The following is a 22,006-nucleotide window of genomic DNA, read 5'->3' as shown; positions in this document are numbered from 1 at the left end:
GGGAGGCAAACAAAAACAGAAGGGGGAAATTGTACTGCACTTCATTTAATAAGGCTGCTTTCATAATCACTAAAAAGTGTATTGTTCCTTGATCTGAAAGAACCTCCACACATTCATCTGACATTTATTATTGGTGGTTTATACTCATGAGTGTTTAATATACTGCTTGCCAGACTGTAATTTAGTCAAGAGACCTTCACTAACCAGAGGAAGAGTACACTAGCACAAGAAATTATTTATTATTGCTGTTTCATAGGAAAATCATTGTATCATGGCTAATACCACTGTTGCTTGTTCTCTTGACCAAGTAAACTTTTTCCTTTACTGAGGAAAACAATAAGCACACCATTTATTTCTTTGGACCCACTTCTAGTGTATGGAAACAGAAGACTGTTGCATTGTTTAAAGAAATAAATTACCATTTTTAAGTTAACCAGAATTAAATTTTAGATACTAACATTTGTAGTTCGTTATATCCAGCTATATATATATGGCAAATAAGTATATTTCATTTTTGTGTTTTATCAAGTGTAAAAAAATGCACTTCTAGACTATCCTTTCCTTTATGGTATTTGTAAAAAATATATGCCTAGTATTAGATTTGTCACACTGATCCTGCAGACTGGAAAAAACCACCCCAACCATGCTCAGCTGATAAAACAAAACTGATAAATCAGGTTTGTTCTATGCAATATGAACAGAAATGGGATTGGGACATTTTGGGGAGAAATAGTATGGTATGACTCCAAGAAAACCTACACAGAAAAAGAACCAGAAGTGATTTTTAGATAAAATAATCACATGAATTATACTTTCCTCATGCAGGAAAAAAAAAGATTTTGTGTTAAAGTCTGACGTTGTAGGAGCACTGATCCACTCATTCATTTTGTCAGGGCCCCTCAGGAAGGTCTGTCTGCAGGATAAATACACATTGTTAGCATTCCTAAAGGAGCATCCATGCTTTGTTGCCAGGAAACAATAATGGAAGTATAGGGATGCCAGTTTGATGACAGGGATACAGGGCAGTGGCATTAATCCCATGCTTTGCAGACCTGCAATCTCTATCATTTGCAAACATGAATGCCAGCACATCCTGTCATTTTATTCTGAGTATTGCTTGGCTAATGGATTTAGAGAAATGTAGAATACTAGAAGAGCTCAAGCCAACTACAGCATCATCTTAGGTCTCTGAAAGCCTTCCTCTACCCTGTAGAATGTGGTTTTATGATATATTGTGCTCATGCATAAAATATTTGTGCTTTTTGTTTTCTAGGTAAGAAGAGTACAACTAAAGTGACTTGCATCTGCAAGGATTAGGGTCCATCGAGTGTTGTCATTATTAAGCCAAGGGATGCTCGTATTTTCACTGTAAGAGGCAAGGAAATTAAGATGAGGCTTTTCTAGATAATCTTGCCTGTGAGCAGAATTAAGATACAACTTTGGTAAGTCCCAAGGGTGGGGATGCAGTGGTCGGGATTTTATGTGAATTTGAGTGCTTTTTTTTTTTTTCCTTGTGTGCAGAATCTTCTAGTGGCAAAGAAACAAGTTTGATATTTATGCATTCATAAAATAATAGAATTTTTAATGCTTTGTTCCATACAGGGTACTTTATGCTGTCCTGCTGACTTTCAAGGGATTAATCTCTAGTAAGGGTAATGGAACCTTGAAAAACCTTATGATTCTGCTTCCTTGATTTTTACCACTCCTTCAGAATAATTTGTTCAAATGTGTGTATTAGGAATATAGTGAATTATAGCAAAGACCTCAGAGAAATTTAGATTTTTATTTTTTTTAAAAGCAAGAGCTAAGTTTCACTTTGAGTTATCGCTTGTAATTTGGCTGAAATTTCCAAGGCATGGAAAAGCCTCATGAAATACCTTATTGCACCGGAGTTCTGCTGGACTTGCATACAGGAGACTTCTTGCAGGTCAGGGGGCTGAGTATAATGTAAGTACAGACCTGCTTTTACCCCTTCTGTTCCTTAATCTTCCACAAAAACAATCTTTGAGCATACAGCTCTTCTAGAATGACCCAATATGCACTTTTTAAATGCTTAGTGGAAAGTACAGTTCAGCTGAAACAACAGTGGGGATAAGAACGTGTACATTGGCAGCAGCTGCATGTCTCCTTGCCATGACCAGCTCCTGTCAGCCTGGAAAACTGTTTTTCTGATACTTGGGCTGCCATTTATGTGTCTTCAGTTGCAATCCTCCTGAAAGCAAACAAATAAGTTACAAACCTGTAACTTATTGTTAGTTATTCAAAATTATTTGTTTGTTTTTCCCTGTAGATGTTGATCAAATTGCACTGAAGTCAGTACAACATTTCTCAATGCTTTGCAGTGTTTTATGTTCAGCTTTGCATGAATTTGTAATAAGTTTCCTCTTATTTTATTCTGAGCTTGCCTATGTCACTTGCCTTCATTTCCACTGAAAAAAAAGGAATAAAAACGAAAAGAGGTAAAAAATACCAGGGAATAAACTGGGTGTAAAATACATGCAGAGATACTTTTTTTGCCCATGAACTTCCAATGTCTAGCCTCAAACATTCGTTATTGGGTACACTAAACCCACAGTACATATAACTCACTAATTCCTACCTCAACCTCTCTGACAAAGGAAAAAGAAATTTCTGCCATAAGGAGGAAAAGATGTAACATTGGAAATACAGAAGAAAGGTTCATTATTACTCTTTTCTCGTCAACCAAACTTTCTTTAGCCTCCAGGAAAGCTTCTGTTCATGCCACTCATGGCCTTGCTCTGCAGCCTGATGTCTTACAAGATGAAGACTGAAGAACATTTTCCTGCCTGAAATCTAGATACCTCACAGCAAACATAGCTGAGTTCCCGGGTTTAACGTGCCTGACAGGTACTCTTCACAGCCTTTATCTCTTGCTGAGGATGTTGCCATGAGCATTATCTGTTTTGCTTCTCCCAATGGAGAAGGAAGAAATGACTCTCAGTAACATTACATACAGTAATTCATTAAACACTATTAGATCTTTCTGCAGTTTGCTTTCTTGCTTATCAGGCCTTGTCATGTTTTCTTTTGGACACAACACATTGCCTTGGTGTTAATTGAATAATGCATCAGAAAAGAGCAAAAGGGAGAGCTCAGAGGCTGCCACTGTCCATGGATTGTAAATAATAAGAACTTGATAAGAAAAAAATATCAGAACATCTCCCTATTACATTTAATAATGGAACAACATACTGCTATGTTTTTGGATGATTGGATGTTCTTGGACGGGAAAATTAATGAATTGGACAATAGACAATCTCATTTCTCTTCCCAGCTGTGCCGAAACTAAATGTCAAATACAGCCACTTATTCTTCATTTCCACTTCTCTGTAGCATACTTTCCCTTATCAGGCTGCTTAAGTGAAAGTGAAGCAGAGAGGGGACAAAAACCAACCTCATTTCTAAAAAGGCAGAAACACATTTAAAATGCTAAAGCATACTCTGCAAAACTCAAAGAGTGCTCTTCATAATGAGAAAAGTTTCTGTGCAAAGCCATCTCCCATGAATATTTTGAAATAAAAACATAGTGGCTGTGTTTTCACAGAGTTCAAGGTAACAGTTGTGTGTCAAAGGAGTAAGTTGTCTCCTCCAGAATACATATCTGTGACCAGTATATCTGCTTCCCTGTTATATACTTTTTTTGCTTATTTCCACATGAAGTATGTTTAAAATACTTTGAAACTGAAGAGGAAAGCACAGCAAATATGAATGTGTATATATATGCATATATAACCAAGTGGTTTCCTGAAAAGACGTTTAGCCAGGTGAGAGGTTCACCCCTTTGTAGTCTTAAGCCACACCAGGGGAGGTTCATGTGGGACTTCTTGAAGTTTCTTCCCAGAAGGGGTGATTAGACAGTGGAATGAGCTGCCCACGGAGGTGGTGGAGTCACCATCCCTGGAAGTGTTTAAGGGAAGACTGGATGCACCCTGTCTAGTTGACAAGGTGGTGTTTAATCAAAGGTTGGACTCGATGATCTCAGAGGTTTTTTCCAAGCTAATTGAATCTGCGATTCTGTGATATATGTGTATATATACGACTGTTATCAATGAAAATTAGTCCAGCCAAATTAAAAATGAAATAATAAAAAATTTATTAAGGATCAAATTCTCTCCGAGCCAGCCACAAGGAAAAGGACAGTGTCGAGCCCAGGTTCGGTGCTGGGTGTGTGACAGGAAGGACACCTCTGGCACACACCCCCCTCCAGGACCATGCAGTTCTTGTAGGAAATTTTCTGCCCAAGGTGAGGATTTCAGCCATCCACCTTTTCTTTCTATCCCACGTATTCATGGGTTGAACAATCCAGGTCCAGGTGTGGATTTTTCCTGATGGTTATAGGAACTGCAGCATTCAGATGTATCAGCCTGGAGGACTCCAGCGATCCCAATCTTGGGTCGTTACCAGGATGATCAGCTCCCAGGTGTTCCAATATCACCCTTTGGGACAGCCCATCTCCGGACCAGCCACATGGATTACATTGTAAATGAGGCATTGTCCAAAAAAAAAAGGCTCTGCTGTAACCAAATATGTGTGTGTGGAGGGGTGGGCAGCTCACAGTGCTGGTGTATTTTGTAATAACTAAATATTATACATGCCAAATCATATTTCCCTTGATTCAATACAACAATATTTCATTGGCACAAATTATAATCATACATATCAACTATATATATATGTATGTATGTGTGAAAAACGCAAATCACTTGGTTTTTAAAATTTTAATAATAATAAAATGGTTATAAAAATAATATAATTAGAGTAATAAAGTTTAGAGTTAGGATGATTATAAGACAATAAAAAGTAAAGAATTATGGATGTCTGGATGCTTTTGGACACTAAGTTACGAAAAGCATGTTTTGTGAACAAAGGAATTACCTTTAAAACAATGTATTTGTTGTATATCTTTCATGGTTATGCATACATTCTATTTAAAACAAGGAACTCTGTTGTACGTCAACTGTTTCTTTTAATCTCCATGGCGTCTTCGAGTCTGAGCAAGGCCTGAAGAAATTAGCTTCTTCTGATAATTCCTGTCCTTTGGAAGATTTAGGTGTTCCTTGAAGAGAGTATCTGATTTAAAAAAAAAAACTCCCCGCCACATACACAGTTTCTATTTTAACATTATGTTGGAACCTAAAACTATATTTAACACACTATTTAAGAGAATTAAAACAGCATAACATTACACACACATTCTAACATTACACATATAATATTCATTGTAATATTTGCGAAAAGCCAATCATCAAATATGCATTTTTCACAGGATGCATGTATAGAAGCACACACTCCTCCAATAAATATACGGCGGTGGGTGGCCCTATGGAGGAATTACCACACGCCCACCCACAGTACCTATTTCTACCCCTCCTCTCAAAGCAGCGGCAGCAGCAGCTGCTGCTCTGCTCGTGGTTCTGGTGCTGGTGCTGGTGCTGGTGCTCCTGCTCCTCCTCCTCCTGCTCCTCTCCTCCTTCTGCTCCTCTCCTCTCCTCTTCCTGCTCCTCTTCCTTTTCCTGCTCCTCTTCCTCTTCCTACTCCTCCTCCTGCTCCTCCTCCTCCTCCTGCTCCTCCTCCTCCTCCTGCTCCTGCTCCTCCTCCTGCTCCTCCTCCTCCTCCTGCTCCTGCTCCTGCTCCTCCTCTTGCTCCTCCTCCTCCTCCTCCTCCTCCTCCTCCTCCTCCTCCTCCTCCTCCTCCTCCTCCTCCTCCTCCTCCTCCTCCTCCTCCTCCTCCTCCTCCTCCTCCTCCTCCTCCTCCTCCTCCTCCTCCTCCTCCTCCTCCTCCTCCTCCTCCTCCTCCTCCTCCTCCTCCTCCTCCTCCTCCTCCTCCTCCTCCTCCTCCTCCTCCTCCTCCTCCTCCTCCTCCTCCTCCTCCTCCTACCCCTCCTCCTCCTCCTCCTACCCCTGCTCCTCCTTCTCCTCCTCCTGTCCCTGCTCTTCTTCCTCCTCCTCCTCCTCCTCCTCCTCCTCCTCCTCCTCCTCCTCCTCCTGGCCCTGCTCCTCCTCCTCCGGGGCAGGGTGGCTGTCTCCATAGCGACCCGGCCCAGGCCGGGGGTGGCCTGGCTCGGTGCGGCGGGGATGAGCCATGGCCTCGGTGAAGGTGGCCGTGCGAGTGCGGCCGATGAACCGCAGGTGAGTGTGGGGCCGCCCCGGCCTTGTTCGCCGACGAGGGGTGCGAGTGTCCCGCGTCCCGGCTCCGTGACAGCCGCGGCGGGGCGGAGCGGTGCCGGCACTGCGGGATCGGTGCCGGGCACTGCGGGATCCCGGAGCTCGGCTCTGCCCTGCCGGCAGCGCTTCCCCTCGCCGGGAGGGTGGGGAGTGGCTCCCGGTGAAGGGAGAGGAGCGGTCCCTGCCTGGGAAGGTCACTGCCGTGCTCTGGAGCGCTGCTTTGCTCCTTCTGTAAGGACGGAAAAGTTTCTCTGGTGAAGATAGAGAACTCTGAGAGGAGGGACCTGCCAAAGATGTATAGTTGGGCTTCTAAAATCTGAAAGAAACCTACTTTACCTGGAAACAGCAGCTTTTTCTACCTGCTTGAGAGAGGGAGATTGTTGTCTAGTTCATTTGGAGCCATCATGGTTAAAGGTTATCCGCTTATGCTCAAAATATGTATATCTCTATCTACCTATATATCTATCTATATAAACCAGGCAGTCTGCTGCACTTACTGTATGGACAGGAGTTCATCACCCACTTCCTGAGATGTGTTTGGGAAATAAACACCATTTTCTTTCATGAAATATGTGCATAATACGCACAACAGAATTAATAGTCTAACTTAGGAACTATATGTGGAAAACTATTTAATTCTACTTCCTCTTCCCTTGTTCTGAAGTCATGTAGCCAGTTCAAAAGAAATGTGATTTAAAGCCCAGGCAGCCCATCAGACTCCTACTGTTCCTCTCACTTGATCTGCTTCAGCTGTTTAAAACACACAGTTTATCACATTCTGAAAGCTGCTCAATATCTTTTTGTTTTTAGTGAGGGAAAGACAAATCTTACGAGAACAGAGCTAATGAAGGTAGGAAGGGGAAAATATTGCAGGTTGGTTTTGAATAATTTAGGTGGATGGAGCTGTGTGGTTGGAGGTCTGGGTTGATGAATAATCTTGTCACACCCTTTTGCTTCCTCCTGTCCTCTCCCTCGGGTCAAATCATGTGGTTCTTAAAATTTTTAAAAATTATTCTATATATACACTCCACTTTTCCTTCAAGAATCTGTGACAACAGTTAGCATAGGTCTTCAGGGTATTAATAAGACTTGTTATGTGTAACATTTTGGTAGCATGGAGAGGTTTTGCAGGAGAAGTGTACATGTGATGTGCTAGGAGACACAGGAATGGAAAGCACATGACAGAAGAGAAGGCTGCTAATTGTGGTAGGCAGTGGAAACAGACCTGTGAGTGGAAGTTTGCAGGTGTTGTGGTAAAGGAGTATCAGACAAAGACTCTGCACCTGGTGACTCTGTTGCATGTGGGAGGATAACTTGGATGGGACTGGATCTGAACATACCAAGAAAATGATGAAAATGGTTTTTGATACAATGGAAAAGGGCAAACCTAAGAGCAGGGCAGACAGAGGCTGGGTGTGCTCCAAGGGGCAAGCTGAGAAAATGGTCTTTGTCACAGCTGTGTGGCAGCAGGCAGGCTCACTCTGGTGTCTGACCATGCAAACTCTGAAGAACCTACTAGTTTGAGTTGCTAAAACCTTGGAGTTTACAGGATGATGTTAGATGTTTGTGAAACATTATAAGGAAGCTGGATTTAGTGCCCTGGGATTGCTTTTAAGGATTGATGGTTCTTTTTTTAGAGGCACAGTTGTTGTGGGACCCAGCACTAGAGTCACTGGTGTTCCTCTCTATCAATCACTGCTGGACTCACGCTGTGTTTTGTAAAACTACTAACCCTAAGCCTGGGAGGATCCAATAGCTTTTTTTATTGCAGTAGGAAAGGCATGCAGAAGTGTAAGCCAGGAGCAGTAATCATATTTTTCTTAGTGATTTCTCAGAATGCTTGGAGTTGGAAGTGGCCCCTGGAGATCATCCAGTCCAGACCCTTGCCAAGGCAGGGGCACCTTGGCAAGTGTTCCCTTGCATATGTCTTCTTTCAGCTGTGCTCCCTTTTTGGGTCCCTGGAGAATTTTAGAGGAAAGGCCTTTCTACCTATTCAAAGGAACTTTACAACCAGGTGTTAATTCTCCAGTGCTAAATTTCAAAATCCTTAGCATGATACTGTATGGAGTTAATTTAGTTAAATTTGCTTTGGTTTGTTTGAAGTTTAATAATATAGTGCAGCTTATTTCCTGAGTCATTTTTAATTAGAGAAGACACAGCTGATGAATGGTTACAGGAAGACTGCTGCATTATGGAGCAGTTGCAACTTGTGGTGTCATAGCGCTGCTAATTGTGCACTAAGTCATGAACAAGGATTTTGGAATGAAAGGTGATGGGGAAAGGGTAGTTTAAGGATTATTTACTGTTCTATTGCTTAGCTAACTAACTTTTTTGCTTTCTGCTTCTGTGATTTATTTTTGGTCTTCATTTTCTCTGACTTGACCCGTCAAGTCCTTAATCATTTAAGTTTTTTACCATTCTTCTTGGAGTGACATCCCAAATTGTGTTACACAGATGTTACACTGAAATATTTTGATTCTATCTCTGCATAATGTATTGGAAGTATGTCTAATGGCTTTACAGTTAGTGCTTTGAAACCAGTTGCAGCATAAGCTTAGAAAGTTCAGTTACATGGTGAGTCTCCATCTGTCATTTGGTTTCCCTCATTCAACACTGAATTGCCATGACAGCCCTTAAGTCTGTGCTTATAGCTGTACGTTTCTGTGAAGGCAGCAATAAAACCTGCCAGCTGGCTGAAGCCTTGGTTTTTGTCATCAGATGGAAGGGGAGTGAGATTGGGTGTTTGGTGTATTTTGCTTTGGCAGAGTAATGGATTTGGACACCGTGATTTCTAAGGTTCATTTTCCAGCACATTCATAAGATGGGATTGTTGAGAAGGGTAATTAGATTTGAGGCGCTATTTGCTCACATACTGAACAGATGACTTTGGGTGACTGGTTACTAGTCACTGGTTTCTCCATAGTGGGATATCTGGGATCCTGATAAGCCTCACCTCATTCTGGCTGTTTTTTATTATCCATAGTATTTGCACAGTTCAAATAAATGCACTGCTTTATTTTCATCTGTTCAGAGTCTTTAAAGAAGAAAGAGAAAGTAGTATTTTCTTGCTTCCATTTTGTGTCATGTTTCTTTTTTATGTAAACTAGAATTCAATTAATGTTCCAGGAAGCCACTTTCATACTTTTGTCAGTGTCTCGGTTTGAGACAATTTAAAGAAGAACATGCTTGAATGAGTTATCTCCTTTATGATTCCAATAATCCCTTTCCACCAATAAGAAGTGAATACTAACAGAGGAAAGTTTAAAAAACCACGGTTTATTAACAAACAGGTTGCCAACAGGTAGGAAAAAAAGTGAACAACTGCTAGATACAAAACTGCTGGACCTCACCACCCCACTAGAACAGAGAGACAGTGCGGCATCAGCACCCTGTTCTGTTTGGCTTTTAATTCATGGAGTAATAGAGGGATGGAAGCTTTATCAGATTTTTAAACACTTTTCATCTGTTTCTTGTATTTGCATAAACTAATTATTGTGTTTAACTGGCTGAATAAACTAAGTGAGGGTCATGCTGTCCTTACCTGTGAAAATGCAGCTGACATCAGAAGATGGGTCTGCACTGCAATAAGTTTTTCTCTGTGCCTACCCAGTGCTCTCGGCATTTTTAGGTGTTCATTTAAATGAGTTACCTAGACTTTTTCATGGCTATTCATACTGCCAATATAATGAAATAGAAATTCTATTTTGATGTCATGTTTAAATGGTTATTTTTCTCCTGCATGTACACACTCCTTGGATTTGCTCTCCAAACAGAAGTGACCAATGTCAGAAGTTCCTGTCATAGTGCTCTACGTGGTTCTGCAGCCATTCACAATTATGGCATGAAGATGAAAAACTTTTCATCTTTTTCATTTGGTAGTGGGGAGACAGAGAAAGTATGTTCTATTGCATAGAGACTGCTTTTGAGTGACTCTGGGATTTGTTTGGGTTAAGATCTGGTACTTTAATCCACAAATACAGTGTGTATGATTGATTATTCATTAGCTGTAAGGTTGGATAACTTCTGGTTATGCCTGTAAGTCTAAGCAACCCTGCATGCAGAGCTGGAGGCAGAGTACCTTGGGAAATCTATGACCAGTACCTTTAAAACTAACTGCTTGCACAATCCTGGCTGTAGTATCAATAGCTGAGTTTTCAATGGTTCAAGTTAACAGAGCAACACAAAGGACAGAGATATAGAAAAAGCTGTTTCGTTTTACAAGGAACTTGTGACTGGAGTGTTTTTGTAGCAGGAAAAATAAATAACCAGATAAACAGTGAAGAGCTAGCTGAATTCTTTATTTCTATTCTGAATGTTTCCAAGTATTTCAGGTGGAAGCTTACTGGGAGTAAAATTTTTAATTAAATATCCATGCTTTTTAGAATTGAGAAGCAAAAAACATTCATGGAAAATGTATTATAAGATTGCTAATGCAGGGAAGAGGGAATGAATTGGTGTCTCATAAATTACAAGTTTTTAAGTACAAGTTACTGTATGTTTTTCATTTTCAAGTTACTGTATACATTTTAAATGTTCATAAGCTTATAAAGAGAGAATGTTTTGACAAAATGTGTATAACATTAATGTATCACAGGTGAAATGAGGAATGATGGAGTGATTAGAAGGAAGGACATTCATAGCTAAATATCATATCTGTCTTTGAAGTACATAGGGAAATTTTTACTGCATCTGTTTCCAAACACTTATTACTGCTTGTTGCTCTTTAGAGGTGTCCAGAGTGATCTCAGATAACATAACTCAGAGCTTAAATACAGCCAAGTGTTGCAATGCTGTCACTTTCTGAACTACTGTACCGATGAGGATAACCCATTTATCAGCAAGCTGAGTTTGCTGTTTCCTGTGGTAACTGTTTGAACTTCCATTTTAATAATGGTGCTTGATTTATAATCATGTACAATTTCTCTACTAAAGAAAGAAGTTGAAAGATCCTTAAGCATAGGGTGAGGCTCTGGTGTGCCTGAGGTGAATATATATCTGTCTTGCCTGTGCTTTTTTATGTGGTTGAGTTGCAATCCAGTAAAAAATTACTTTGATGCTGAGTTCGCAAGACGAACTAACTGTTCTGAATGTGGCTTTTTTACCTTGCCATATTTTGTGTTCAGAACCTTGAACATATTTAATAACCTCTGTCAGATTTTTCATTTTTTTCAAAGTAGATACATTTCTCTCCCTGACAGTAAGCTATGCATAAAATAAAATAAAAAGGGACCTGTAAGTCCCTTCATCAGTGTATTGATTCTGTTGTTGGCACTGGATCAGCACATAATGGTGTAGACTGATCCAAGCTCCTGGATCATGTAAACTTGATATTAAGAGTACTTGAAGTATGAAAGAAAAAGTGTTCTTAGTTTTGTAAGATACATCAAGAAATGTTTTTACTTTCTGTCTTTCACCTCTTCAAAAGGAATGAACTGTAGGAAGAATTCTATTCTACAGTCATGAATCTTCTCAGGATAGGTCCTCTGCTACAGGGAGGAGCAGAGGAGTGAACATCAGCCTGATAATGTCCACGTCATCTCTCCTTAATAATTGCTACCTAGTACGTGTGCAGCTGTGGGTTACAAAGTGGGGAGTCTGATCTGTGTCTTGCCCTGTAGGTGAAATGACATGATTTTTGTGTGGCCACAAGATGTAAAACTTGAGAGTAAAGAGCAGTGAGTAGGACATGCAGATGTACCTGTTCTGCAGGGACTGTTGGTCCAAGGTTTTGGTGGTACTTGATGTCAGGCGTGGTGAGAATGTGTTATTTGAGAAGAGATACCAGCAATAAATTATGACATAAACATTTGTGATTAGGTAAAAATGCTCTCAAGGATTGTAGAGGTTTCAGAGATGGTAATTTGGCTGTTGTTATTGCTGTCTGTAGTTCTGGGATAAAGATGCAATTGAGTGTTTGCTAAGAATCAGAGGTGCTGCATATTGTGAGGGCCCTTTAAATGGTATCTAGACAGATGATGTATTTGAGAAAGGGATGAAGTAAGCTGGGTTATAAGTCTGTAGACAGACCATTTGAAAACGAGGAAAGGCTGGAGAAACTGCTTCTGAAGCAACTGAAGTAGAAGCAACAACTTGCTCACAGCAGAGCATTAACTTGAAGGACTAGAAAATTAAAAAAAACCCAACAAAAACCCAGAGCCTTGTGGCCTTACAGAAAAGTGTTGGTTGTCATATATAAGAATAAGAGCTGTCAGAAATCTTACAATCAATATATTTTAAAGCCTTTTTTTTTTGGTGTAAGAGTAGTAAATAGTGGTATCTAAATAGTTCAGGTCTGTTTATGTAGAAATGGAAAAAGTTGGGAGGGGAGGAAAAAAACACCCAAGTTATTTTACTCAGGAGTTTAAGGAGAGCATTGCAGGTGTAAAGCAGAACAGTTGCTCTTCTGAAGAGCATAAATTGAAGATAGTCTAACCATGTAAGAGGTGGTAAAACACAGTACTGGACAGCTGGGTTAAGGAGCAGGGTTTGAGGAGAGTGTCCTTGGCTAAAATAAGAAGTTAAGTCAAATAGAAAAGCCATCAGCAAGGATGAGAGTTGACTGGGAATTTGGATGTCACAGGTCAGGATATTCTAGAGAAACTTGCTGGACTCTCTTTAGGCTTTTCCACAGTAACAAATGTCAGCAGTGCTCAAGGGAGCTGAAACTTAGGTGTTAGAGAAACTCAGAGGCCTAGCACTAGACAATGCCAGCACTCTCTGGTGTTTGTTTCTCTACAGTATCTCACCTGTGCTCAAGTACATGGTCTTTGAATGTTAGTGATTTATTTTCATCTTCTTTCTATGCACTTTCTCTCACTGGTTAATTTTTGAAGGTTTTCTGCTTAGAAGCAATGGGTTTGAATTTAGGAGTGTGCTGCACTCTAAGTGTAATCCTTGTTTGCAAATACAGTTCAGAGCCAAGCACTGAAGCTGTGGTTGGTGCTTCTCCCAGCAAGCCCCTATGTTAATATCTCCTAAAATCCTGTTTCTGGAACCTCATTATCTGAATGAAATTGGAGAAGATCAACAAAAATCATGGGAGTCCTTGATTCAAAGAATATCAAGCTACAGGTATACTCTGTGTATTATAACTACCAGAATAGGTTAGGAGATGGAAATGTAGATGTATTTTCAGGGCTTAAATGCTGAAAAGAGAAATTAAATACTTAGTTATGCCTCCTTCTGAATATCTGCAGAGTAATGGAATGAAGCTAATAATGGATCAGCTTAAACAGTATTTAAGAAATTACTGCTGGTGAGATAGTGCAGCTTGTGTAAGAATCTCCTGGATAGAGCTAACACCTTTTTAGAAAGTCATTAGAGGAAATCTTGCTTCAACAGGAAGGTGAGACTAGACCTGGTTAACTGTTAAGTATCTCCTGTGCTTGCCATTCTATCTCACACCTCCTCTTCAGTGGTTTTTGCACAGCTTTAAACACAGCAGTGAGAATAAATGGGGTAGGTAGTGTTTAAAATTTGATCTTGCTCTTTTCATGTAGCAAAGAAGATGGATGAGGAGGGAGAGTCCCCAAGTGCTTTATCCTTGTGTTGGTGGGCAGCAAAGCTGGAGCAGACTGTTCTGGAGAAGAAGCTCCGAGTTTCAGCCAAGTGCTGGACTCCCAGTAAACTGAGGAGTTAATAGCTGGGAGGGACAGTTAATTTTCCATAAACCATCAAAGGTCAGGCAGCCCACTTAGAGCCTCTGCTTACATATGCTTATTTTTCTGTTCTCTTTAGTGCTTTAATGCAAATACTTCAGAAGTTTTTCAAGCTTGTGGATTTGTCACAATCAGTGCCTTGTCTGTCTCCCTCCATAGAATTGAAGAACAAAGACCTTCTAAAGCCAGTGGAGCTGGAGCACGGTGGTGGCATGGACACATATGGGGCAGTGTATTTAGACTGGTCTCATGTAGTTTGCAATCCCCAAAACTTTCTGGTCTTAAAATTTTGAACTTAAAAGCCTGGTTTTAGCATAGTGTTTTCTAAGTCCTGTATTTTAATATTATCAAGCACATTACCAGGTTACGTATGCATGTTATATCACTGAAATGATGAACAAAAATACTTTTAACTCCTGCTTTTTGTTGAGAATTCCCTGAGACCAGAAGAAAAAAAGGTAAGTCTCTCTGAACTGTAGCTTTCCTGAGGAATTGAAGTAAGAGAAAAGTGAGTCGCTTTGTTTTTCAGCCTTGGTTTATTTGAAATTAAGACTAGTTATGAAATAAATGGGATTAGCACTCAGCTCTTCTAATCTAACTGAGCCCTTGGACTTGAAGACTCTTAGAAGTCTGAGTGTCTGAAAGGCAGGTATTATTAGTGAGAACAGCTGATTGAAGAGCAAAGTACTCTGTTTTGCAGAGGCTGTGAGTACAAAGCCAGGGTTATTTACTGAGAGAGGGTTTTTCAGTTATTTAACAAAAAGAGTGCATAGATGGTACTCAGCATCTTAATTGCTGATGGGCTGAAGTTCTTTTTGTTGATGAATCAGACACTTCAAATATTAGCTTCATGAAGACTCTTCTCCAAAGAGTTTATATTGTAAATACAAAGCAATAATGAGATATAGAAACTTGGAGTACACTCATAATTTTTCTGTATGCTTATACATTGGGGAGATATTTGTACTCAGATAACAGAACTCATTTATTGTTCAGTTCAGATTGTTTCTGTGTGTCTCAGTAAAGGAAAAACATGACAGTAGAAAAGCCTTATGGATTGCCTGAGGAGCTAAAAGAGCCATGAAGTCAGGCACAATATTCCCCCCCTGAATTTCTACTTTGCAGAGTTCCTACCCCAAAAGACAAGGGCACTGCAGGGCAACTGTGAATTTCTGAATCATGTGTAATAGTTACAACAGAATTCCAGAATGTCACTCATATCAACAGTTGTTTTTGAGGTTATATTTTATGTTGCTTCTGCAAAAGGTGGGCTTTGGCTACATTTCCTTAAAGGCTGCTATCAGAAAAGTGTAAGAAGAGGATTCACATGTGGCTATCTTAAAACTTCACTCGTTCCCATTGTTAAGACCATTACTGAACCTGGTCTGGTCAGTATGCAGCTCAAGCAGGAAAGTTGCCATTGGGGTAGTCTTCTACTTGAAGATTAAACCTTTTCACATTACAATCCAATTCTGCTTTGAGGAAGGGGTGAAAGACAGGGAACACTCCAGAACCAAAGGAATGTGCTGTCTTTGACAGACAGGAAGGGATACAGGTGGATTGACAAGTAGATTGACATACATTTTGGCAGGATTAAAGCAGAGCAGTTGCTCTTCTGAAGAGCATAAATTGAAGATGGTCGAACCACGTAAGGGGTGGTAAAACGGTGGTAAATGACTCAGGACTGAACCATTAGGGAAGCCAAATGGGGTACATTACAAACTTATAGCAAGGAATATTAAAACATACTACAGAAGAGCAAACAGTAAAATAACAGACTACCACAGCCACTCACTAGTTGTGATCAGAGTTCTTGGAAGGTGGAGCTACCTACAATATTATTACAAAAAAGTTTAAAAAGCAGGTGAGGTACATGAGTTAATAGAGTGATCAATCTGTATGTGTTATTGCAAGTGTGCATAATTTTTCCAAGAACACCAGATATCATTTGACAGAAGAGAGCACAAAGACAGCTGTGTGTTCATATTTTAGGAGCATTACTGCAATATATTAAACTGCTGGTTTTCAGTGTTATTGGTAAAATTTATTCTTACAGCTAAAAGCATTTAATCTACGCTGTCCTTCATACAAGAACCAATATATGTGTACTAATATAGACTTAGAGATTATTTCTGTTTCATGACATATACAAGATTTCCCTTGTGTCTGCATTCTCTGTCACTGGATTTATTGTTCTGTCTTCAGCTGCACAGTGGAGAAAGTCCTGGGACTAGCAGAACTCTCTCTTTTAATTATTTTCAAAATTTGCCTTTTTTTTTTAACCAGTAGCAGGGAATGGGGGTATCACTGTAAATCTGCACGAGCAAATGATGAAGATTCTGTTGATCACAGAAAGCCCATACAAAATGTGCTTTATGACAAAATTCTCTTTCCGTTTCTTACTGAGACAAATGCAATCTGATCATCAGAAAGCTGTTTATTTTAATTTCAGTCTCCAGGAGTTTTTTCTTCTGTTTTCGTGTCTGTCTGGAAGCGAGGTGAAACTCAAGAGCTGGCACAGCTCATCTGTCAGCCAGCCCGGGCTCATTTAGGGCTTTTGAATCTGCTGGCTGATGTCAGCTGGGTTTGGCAGTGCAGTAGAGGTCTTGAAGATAATGAAGATGTGCTGTCAAAGAAAATGTGCAGCTGTCAAGGAGCCTCCAGAGCTCTCCTGAACAAGGGAATGCTGCCACCCTTATCAGCTGTCACTGGATACCCTGAAGACTCCTTCCAAACTGAGTCTGAAGGATTTCTGGCTGCAGTTGTGCTGCTTGGTGTACAATGTACAGGTGTGAACTTTAACGTGTTCGTCTAAACATGACTTCAGCCATTTAATTATGGCCTTGTAGCCACATTAGTCAACACCATGGCGTCACTTGGAGATTGGGATTTGGAGAGATTCGTTCACCTTTTTTCTGTGTTGGTCTCAGGGAGCTTAGGATATGCTGTGCTATTGCCCTGCTGTGATTTCCCCCCTCTGCATTCCTCTTTCCTCCTTGCAGTTAATTGCTGGATGAATTGAGCAATAGTAGAGGGGTAATTAGAGCACTGGGCTGGTGTGTTTTCTGGTGTCTGTGCCAAGAAACTTGCCTGCATGGTCACTTTGTCATTTGGCTGGGGGCCATGGGATCACAGGTTGCAAGTTTCCATCCCTTGTGATGCTGGAGCTGCGCGTGGTGTGTTAAAGAGCAGTGAGAACATCCTGGAGGCTATCCCTGAGCGCTGCTGTGTGAGCAGATTTGGCCCAGGAGGGAAGCAGGATTTCTTAAATCATCAAAGCCTTAATTGTGAACCAGTTTTGGCAGCTGGTCTCTTTGTATTGCTTTGTGATGGAGGCTGGGATTTGCAGGGGCAGAATCTTTGTTAGTGGCTGAAGCTCTTCTCTGGATGAGGTAAGCACGAGGTTCCTGTGGATGCTGGAGGGTTATCCTGGCCCTGGAGGTTACCCAGACTGCAGTACAGATGTTTACAGCCTGAACCTCTTCATGCTGCTGGTATCCCCATCATCTTTTTGATCAGAAATGGCTCTTGTAGCTTTAAGCTAGGCCCAGAGGGAGAAGAAGTGGAATTTTTTGATGCTGTATTCAAAACACAGAGATAAGAGTTCAGCTTTCTCCGACCACGTGGCAGTGTTCTCTGCGTTCTCTGTCGCAGAGAGAGAGAGAGAAATGGGACTTTCCTTGCTTTTTTACTGGTTTTCCTCATTAGCTATGGCAATAAAGGTTTTTCCAGATTGGTTCTTTGTTTTTTTCAATTTCCAAATTGGTTTTTTCTGGAATTGTTCAGCTTCTCTCCGGTCCAGAACACCAGGACAGTCTCCTGATGAACTGCGTTAAATGAGTTCCTGGAAATAATTCATCAAACAAGAAATTGTTTTTTATGAGATGCTCTTAAACTCTGTATGTGTACAACAAATTATATGCCACTGTCTCTTATTAAAATGAATCTTGGGCATTTGTTTCCTGTTAATTTTTTCTTCCGCTTCTCTCAGGTTGGCTTATTTATTCTGATCCTACTTATTCCTGTTTTAGCTTGTCCTCTCACAATCTCTTCTCTTTCAAAAATGCAAAATTCTATTTATGAGTTGTATTATTGGCTAGTGCTTTCCTAGGTCCTTTTTTAAAACTTTGAAATCCTTATTCTTTAGTAAAGTTTAATAATATTATCAGTATTATCACAGAATTAATTACTTCAGGCTTCTCAGAATTTTGTGTAGTTCATATATGGGTGTTAGACTTTAAATGTTTTGTACCAGTATTTCATTTTTGAGTAGCTTTTGCAGAGTAATATGGAGAGCTGGCTAGGTCTGGGAAAGAAAGCACTGATATACTTGAATATTTCCTCTTGAATGCCTTAAGCATGAAGAAATAAAAAAAGCAATAATTATGGACCAAGGCTCTTCCTGCCTAGAGTCCTTACAGACTTCCTAGAGGAAGCAAGTTACAGTTTGTATTTGAAACAAATTTTTATAGTAGGATTGACCATTTAATTGGTCCAAATGACTTATTACAGCTTTGCTGAACAAATAGCTGCAGACAGGTAGAGGCTGTGGAAGAAGCAGGATGACTGGGAGCCATCTACAGACTTACTGGCATTACTTGGCATTACTGCAATGCCAAGATCTATTTCCTCCAAAAAAAATGCCATTGGACACTTTTCTCCATTTCCTTTTTATTATCTGTAGCTGTATTTTGGTGTTTCAGTACCTTAAGTCTAGATCTAGTAATCATAAGACATGCCTCAAAGTTTTCCATGGTAGATCTAAATTCAATTGTATAATTAATGCTGTAATCATTACAAATTTCTCTTTCATTAGCTCTAGAAAATAACCTAATGTGTTGATATTTACTCAAGCATTTTTATTTGCCTAATCTTTATTCATTAATGTAGAATTTAAAATGGGTTTTGCTTTTCCTTACTGTTTCTGCTGGAAAACTGAATATGAACAGAGTAGCTGGAGAACAAAGAATTGGGTTATCTAGTGTACCACAAAGAAGAAAAAACACTAAAATCCTGAACTTGGTTGTCTTGTTATTGGGAAGAAGTTTCTCTTGTGCAATTTGTACTGGTGCAAGCGAATACCCAGTAATGTTCACCCAATAGTGAAATTGCATCTCTGGCAAGCAGGTGGTTACATGCTGGGTTTAGACACCAAGCTCACAATTTTTTATGGTAATTTTGAAAACAGTCAGAAACAATTGTAAAATAAATGTAAGTGCATGAAAACACTTATTTGGAGCTGGATTTTTTCCTTCCTGGCATCCTTTTGCTTTGAGAAGCCACAAACCTGTGTAATTCTTTGTTGGTAGTACAGTCTCTCTCTTTCACTGCTATGCATCAGAACAGTCTTAGTTTAGGGTAAATTTTTGAGAAAAATTTTTGGAAGGAGCCCTTAGAAAAAAACTTTTACAGCCCCTCCTTACTTACTTGGTTCGAGAAATATTTTTTTTTTTGAGAGAAGTGGAAAAGAACTTGTTTATTTAACAAACAAAGCACTCTTTGGCACTAAAAAAAAAATAGTTAACAATACTAGATGACAACAAAATGCTTTTTACTACTTTGAAGAGATGAACAAGTTTAGAAAGTTTTTCTTGGGAGTGGTTGTTTGGGTTTGGACATTGGGGATTGTTTTTTTGGTATTGGGGATGGCTGGTGTAGATTATAAAGCGCAGGTTTTTGGTGTTTTTTAGTGTTTCTTAGATTTTAGTTTGGAGTAGGTTGGAATGGTATTTAGGAAAAGGAAAGGAAAAAAAATAGTTTAGGGAAAGAATTGGACTGCTTAGTTAAACTAATTAAAAAGTAAAGGTAAAAGTAGAAGTAAGCAAAGTAAAGCAAGCGAAAGCTAGTAAGTAAAGCAAAGTAAGCTAGCTAGCACTAGCTTTTCTCAAACAACAGACTATGGGGGGAGGTGAACTGGCTGATAACAAGGCAAAACAAACTTTTATTTTTAGAGTTAGTTTTGAAAGTACAGAACATAATATTAAGCATAAACAGAACACACGATTGGGGATATTAGCACATAACGTCACCCTATGACAAGAACACATATTTGGTACCTTGTTTTAAAAGAGTTTTAAAATACTATTTTTTTTTGTGGTTTAAACATTCAGTCCCTGATAGCTAGATTATATGGATAAGTGGAAACTGCTGCTACTGGAATGTTGGTGAGAAGCTGGGGCTTATATTGCTGTGCTCTGTTTTGCCCTTCCTTGGAGCCACGTATTTGACTTCACTGGGCTGTGGGTCAGAGTACTTCCAATTAAGAACAGACCACTTAATTGACTTGCAGAGTTAAATTTCTGAAGTGGGTTTCCTCACACTTGTGCTCTGTTTCCAGATGAAGGACTTTGGAGGCAAGCCCAAGTGCTTCAAAAATATGCCATAGGAATAAATAAATATTTGGCACAAGAATTAAAAAATAAAATAAAAATTAATTAATCTGATAATTGACCATGGTAGGCTGATGGGTGGAAATGTGACTGTGAATAACTGTGGTACGTTTTATTTAACATATTCAAGTTCTGTTGTTTTTTGGTTTTGATTTTTTTTTTTCAGGGAGAAAGATCTTAATGCAAAGTTTATTATTTCAATGGAAAAAAATAAAACAACAATCACAAACTTAAAGGTGAGTAAACACAATTTATAAAAGGAAGTTGTAAATCAATAGCTACCAAAATATGACTGGACAAAACAGTGTGGGCAATGTCCCCTAGTTGTTAAAATGAAGTGTTAAAGCAATGTTTTGGGAAAACCAAACAGGTTATGCTGTTAAATTGCTACACTGTGGTTTTCTGAAGACCACTCTGTAGGCTCTAGCTTATCATTTCTGCAAAGGTTTATCACTCATCACTCAGGTCATTACTTAGCTGGGAGATGAAAGGCAGCAATAGAATGGAGCTGTGTTTATGACAGCTGTTAAATCTCTGCTTCATCTCCACAAGTCGTCTGAAATTCCCATGGAAATGAAGCAAACCCAAAGTACCCATCACTTGCTATAACATTTTGATGGTATATTTCAACATTTCTCTCAGCAAGAGAAGCCATGGGCAGCAAATAGGTTTTTGCAAGATAGTTTCTCATGGCTAATACATGAAAAGGAGTTTCAGTGTGTGGTTTCTTCAGAGTGATTTGGAGCATGGTGAGTATTGTCAGAGTAGTGTCAGCTGTCATGTCTTGAACATGATGATTGCCTTAAACAGCAGGTATGTCACACCTTTTTAATTATGACTCCATGCTGAAGTGCTGTTCATGGTGCAAACATCTCTCTGGCTTCTATAAATTATATGTGTAGGATAATCCCTGATTATAATAACAGCATATATGGACCCATTTAACTGAACCTAAGTATTGTGACAAAAATGTGCTGTGGGGTTAGAAGCAGTAAGCTAAAATTCAAATAATTCCTTTTAACTGAACCTAAGTATTGTGACAAAAATGTGCTGTGGGGTTAGAAACACTAAGCTAAAATTCAAATAATTCCTTTTAACTGAACCTAAGTATTGTGACAAAAATGTGCTGTGGGGTTAGAAGCAGTAAGGTAAAATTCAAATAATTCCTGCTGTGCTGCAGGAGGCGAGTGTCTTTCTTACAGAAGGGCATACCTCCTCCTAATTTTGTCAGTGTTGTTGGAATCATGATCTGAGCTGTCATTATACATTTCTAAATGTGTCTAGTGTTATGTTGGATTTACATTTTGATTATTTATTGCCAAATGTTTTAAATTACTTTATCAGGATGTGTTGTACCAGCTCTATTTTCTTTTTTTTTTTTAATAGATACCAGAGGGTGCTACTGGAGACACAGGTCGAGAAAGAACGAAAACATTTACCTATGATTTTTCCTATTTCTCAGCAGACAGTAAAAGTCCCAACTTTGTTTGTCAAGAAATGGTAGGATTTCTGGTGTTAATAATTGATCTTTTTCCTTTCCCTTTTCTTTGTCTTGGAAGCATTCCATGAAACTTCTTTCCATTGAAAGTGCTTCTTCTGTAATTTAGAAATTTTCTAGATACTGGAGAGGTTGAATTTTGCTTTGTTCTTTTTTTTTTTTTTTAACTTACCTAACAATGCAAGTGGTGTGTTTTCTAATACAGCAGGCTGAATGCCTTCTTTCAAGTTCTTTTGTCTGATTGGTATTGTATAAAGTCAAGTTAGAAAACATCTC

The 22,006-nt window shown here is 39.4% G+C and overlaps 1 protein-coding gene and 1 long non-coding RNA gene across 8 annotated transcripts in view; both read left to right on the top strand.

Annotated features, from left to right (window-relative positions):
• On the top strand, nt 1-3,343 carry LOC115494543 (uncharacterized). Its single transcript, XR_003959625.4, has 2 exons — nt 1-1,947; nt 2,719-3,343. It is a non-coding gene; the product is annotated as an uncharacterized lncRNA (long non-coding RNA).
• A 2,617-nt stretch (nt 3,344-5,960) lies between these two features.
• KIF16B (kinesin family member 16B) overlaps nt 5,961-22,006 on the top strand; it is a 134,480-nt gene continuing 118,434 nt past the window's right edge. For 4 of the 7 annotated variants that reach the window (XR_012055352.1, XM_041715455.2, XM_041715454.2 and 1 more), the window contains exons 1-3: nt 5,962-6,149; nt 20,399-20,468; nt 21,619-21,732. Coding sequence is in view for 6 of the 7 variants with exons in the window: in XM_041715455.2 (XP_041571389.2) it covers nt 6,103-6,149; nt 20,399-20,468; nt 21,619-21,732 (231 nt within the window). In the remaining variant the exon portion in view is untranslated. Of the gene's footprint in view, nt 6,150-20,398; nt 20,469-21,618; nt 21,733-22,006 lie in introns of all 7 variants that reach the window. The other 3 variants (XM_030269232.4, XM_030269231.4, XM_072927626.1) reach the window with 2 other exon arrangements.

Source organism: Taeniopygia guttata, chromosome 3 (genome assembly GCF_048771995.1).
Source record: "Taeniopygia guttata chromosome 3, bTaeGut7.mat, whole genome shotgun sequence".
NCBI classification, from domain to species: Eukaryota; Metazoa; Chordata; class Aves; order Passeriformes; family Estrildidae; genus Taeniopygia; species Taeniopygia guttata.
This window is presented reverse-complemented; position numbering and strand designations above follow the sequence as displayed.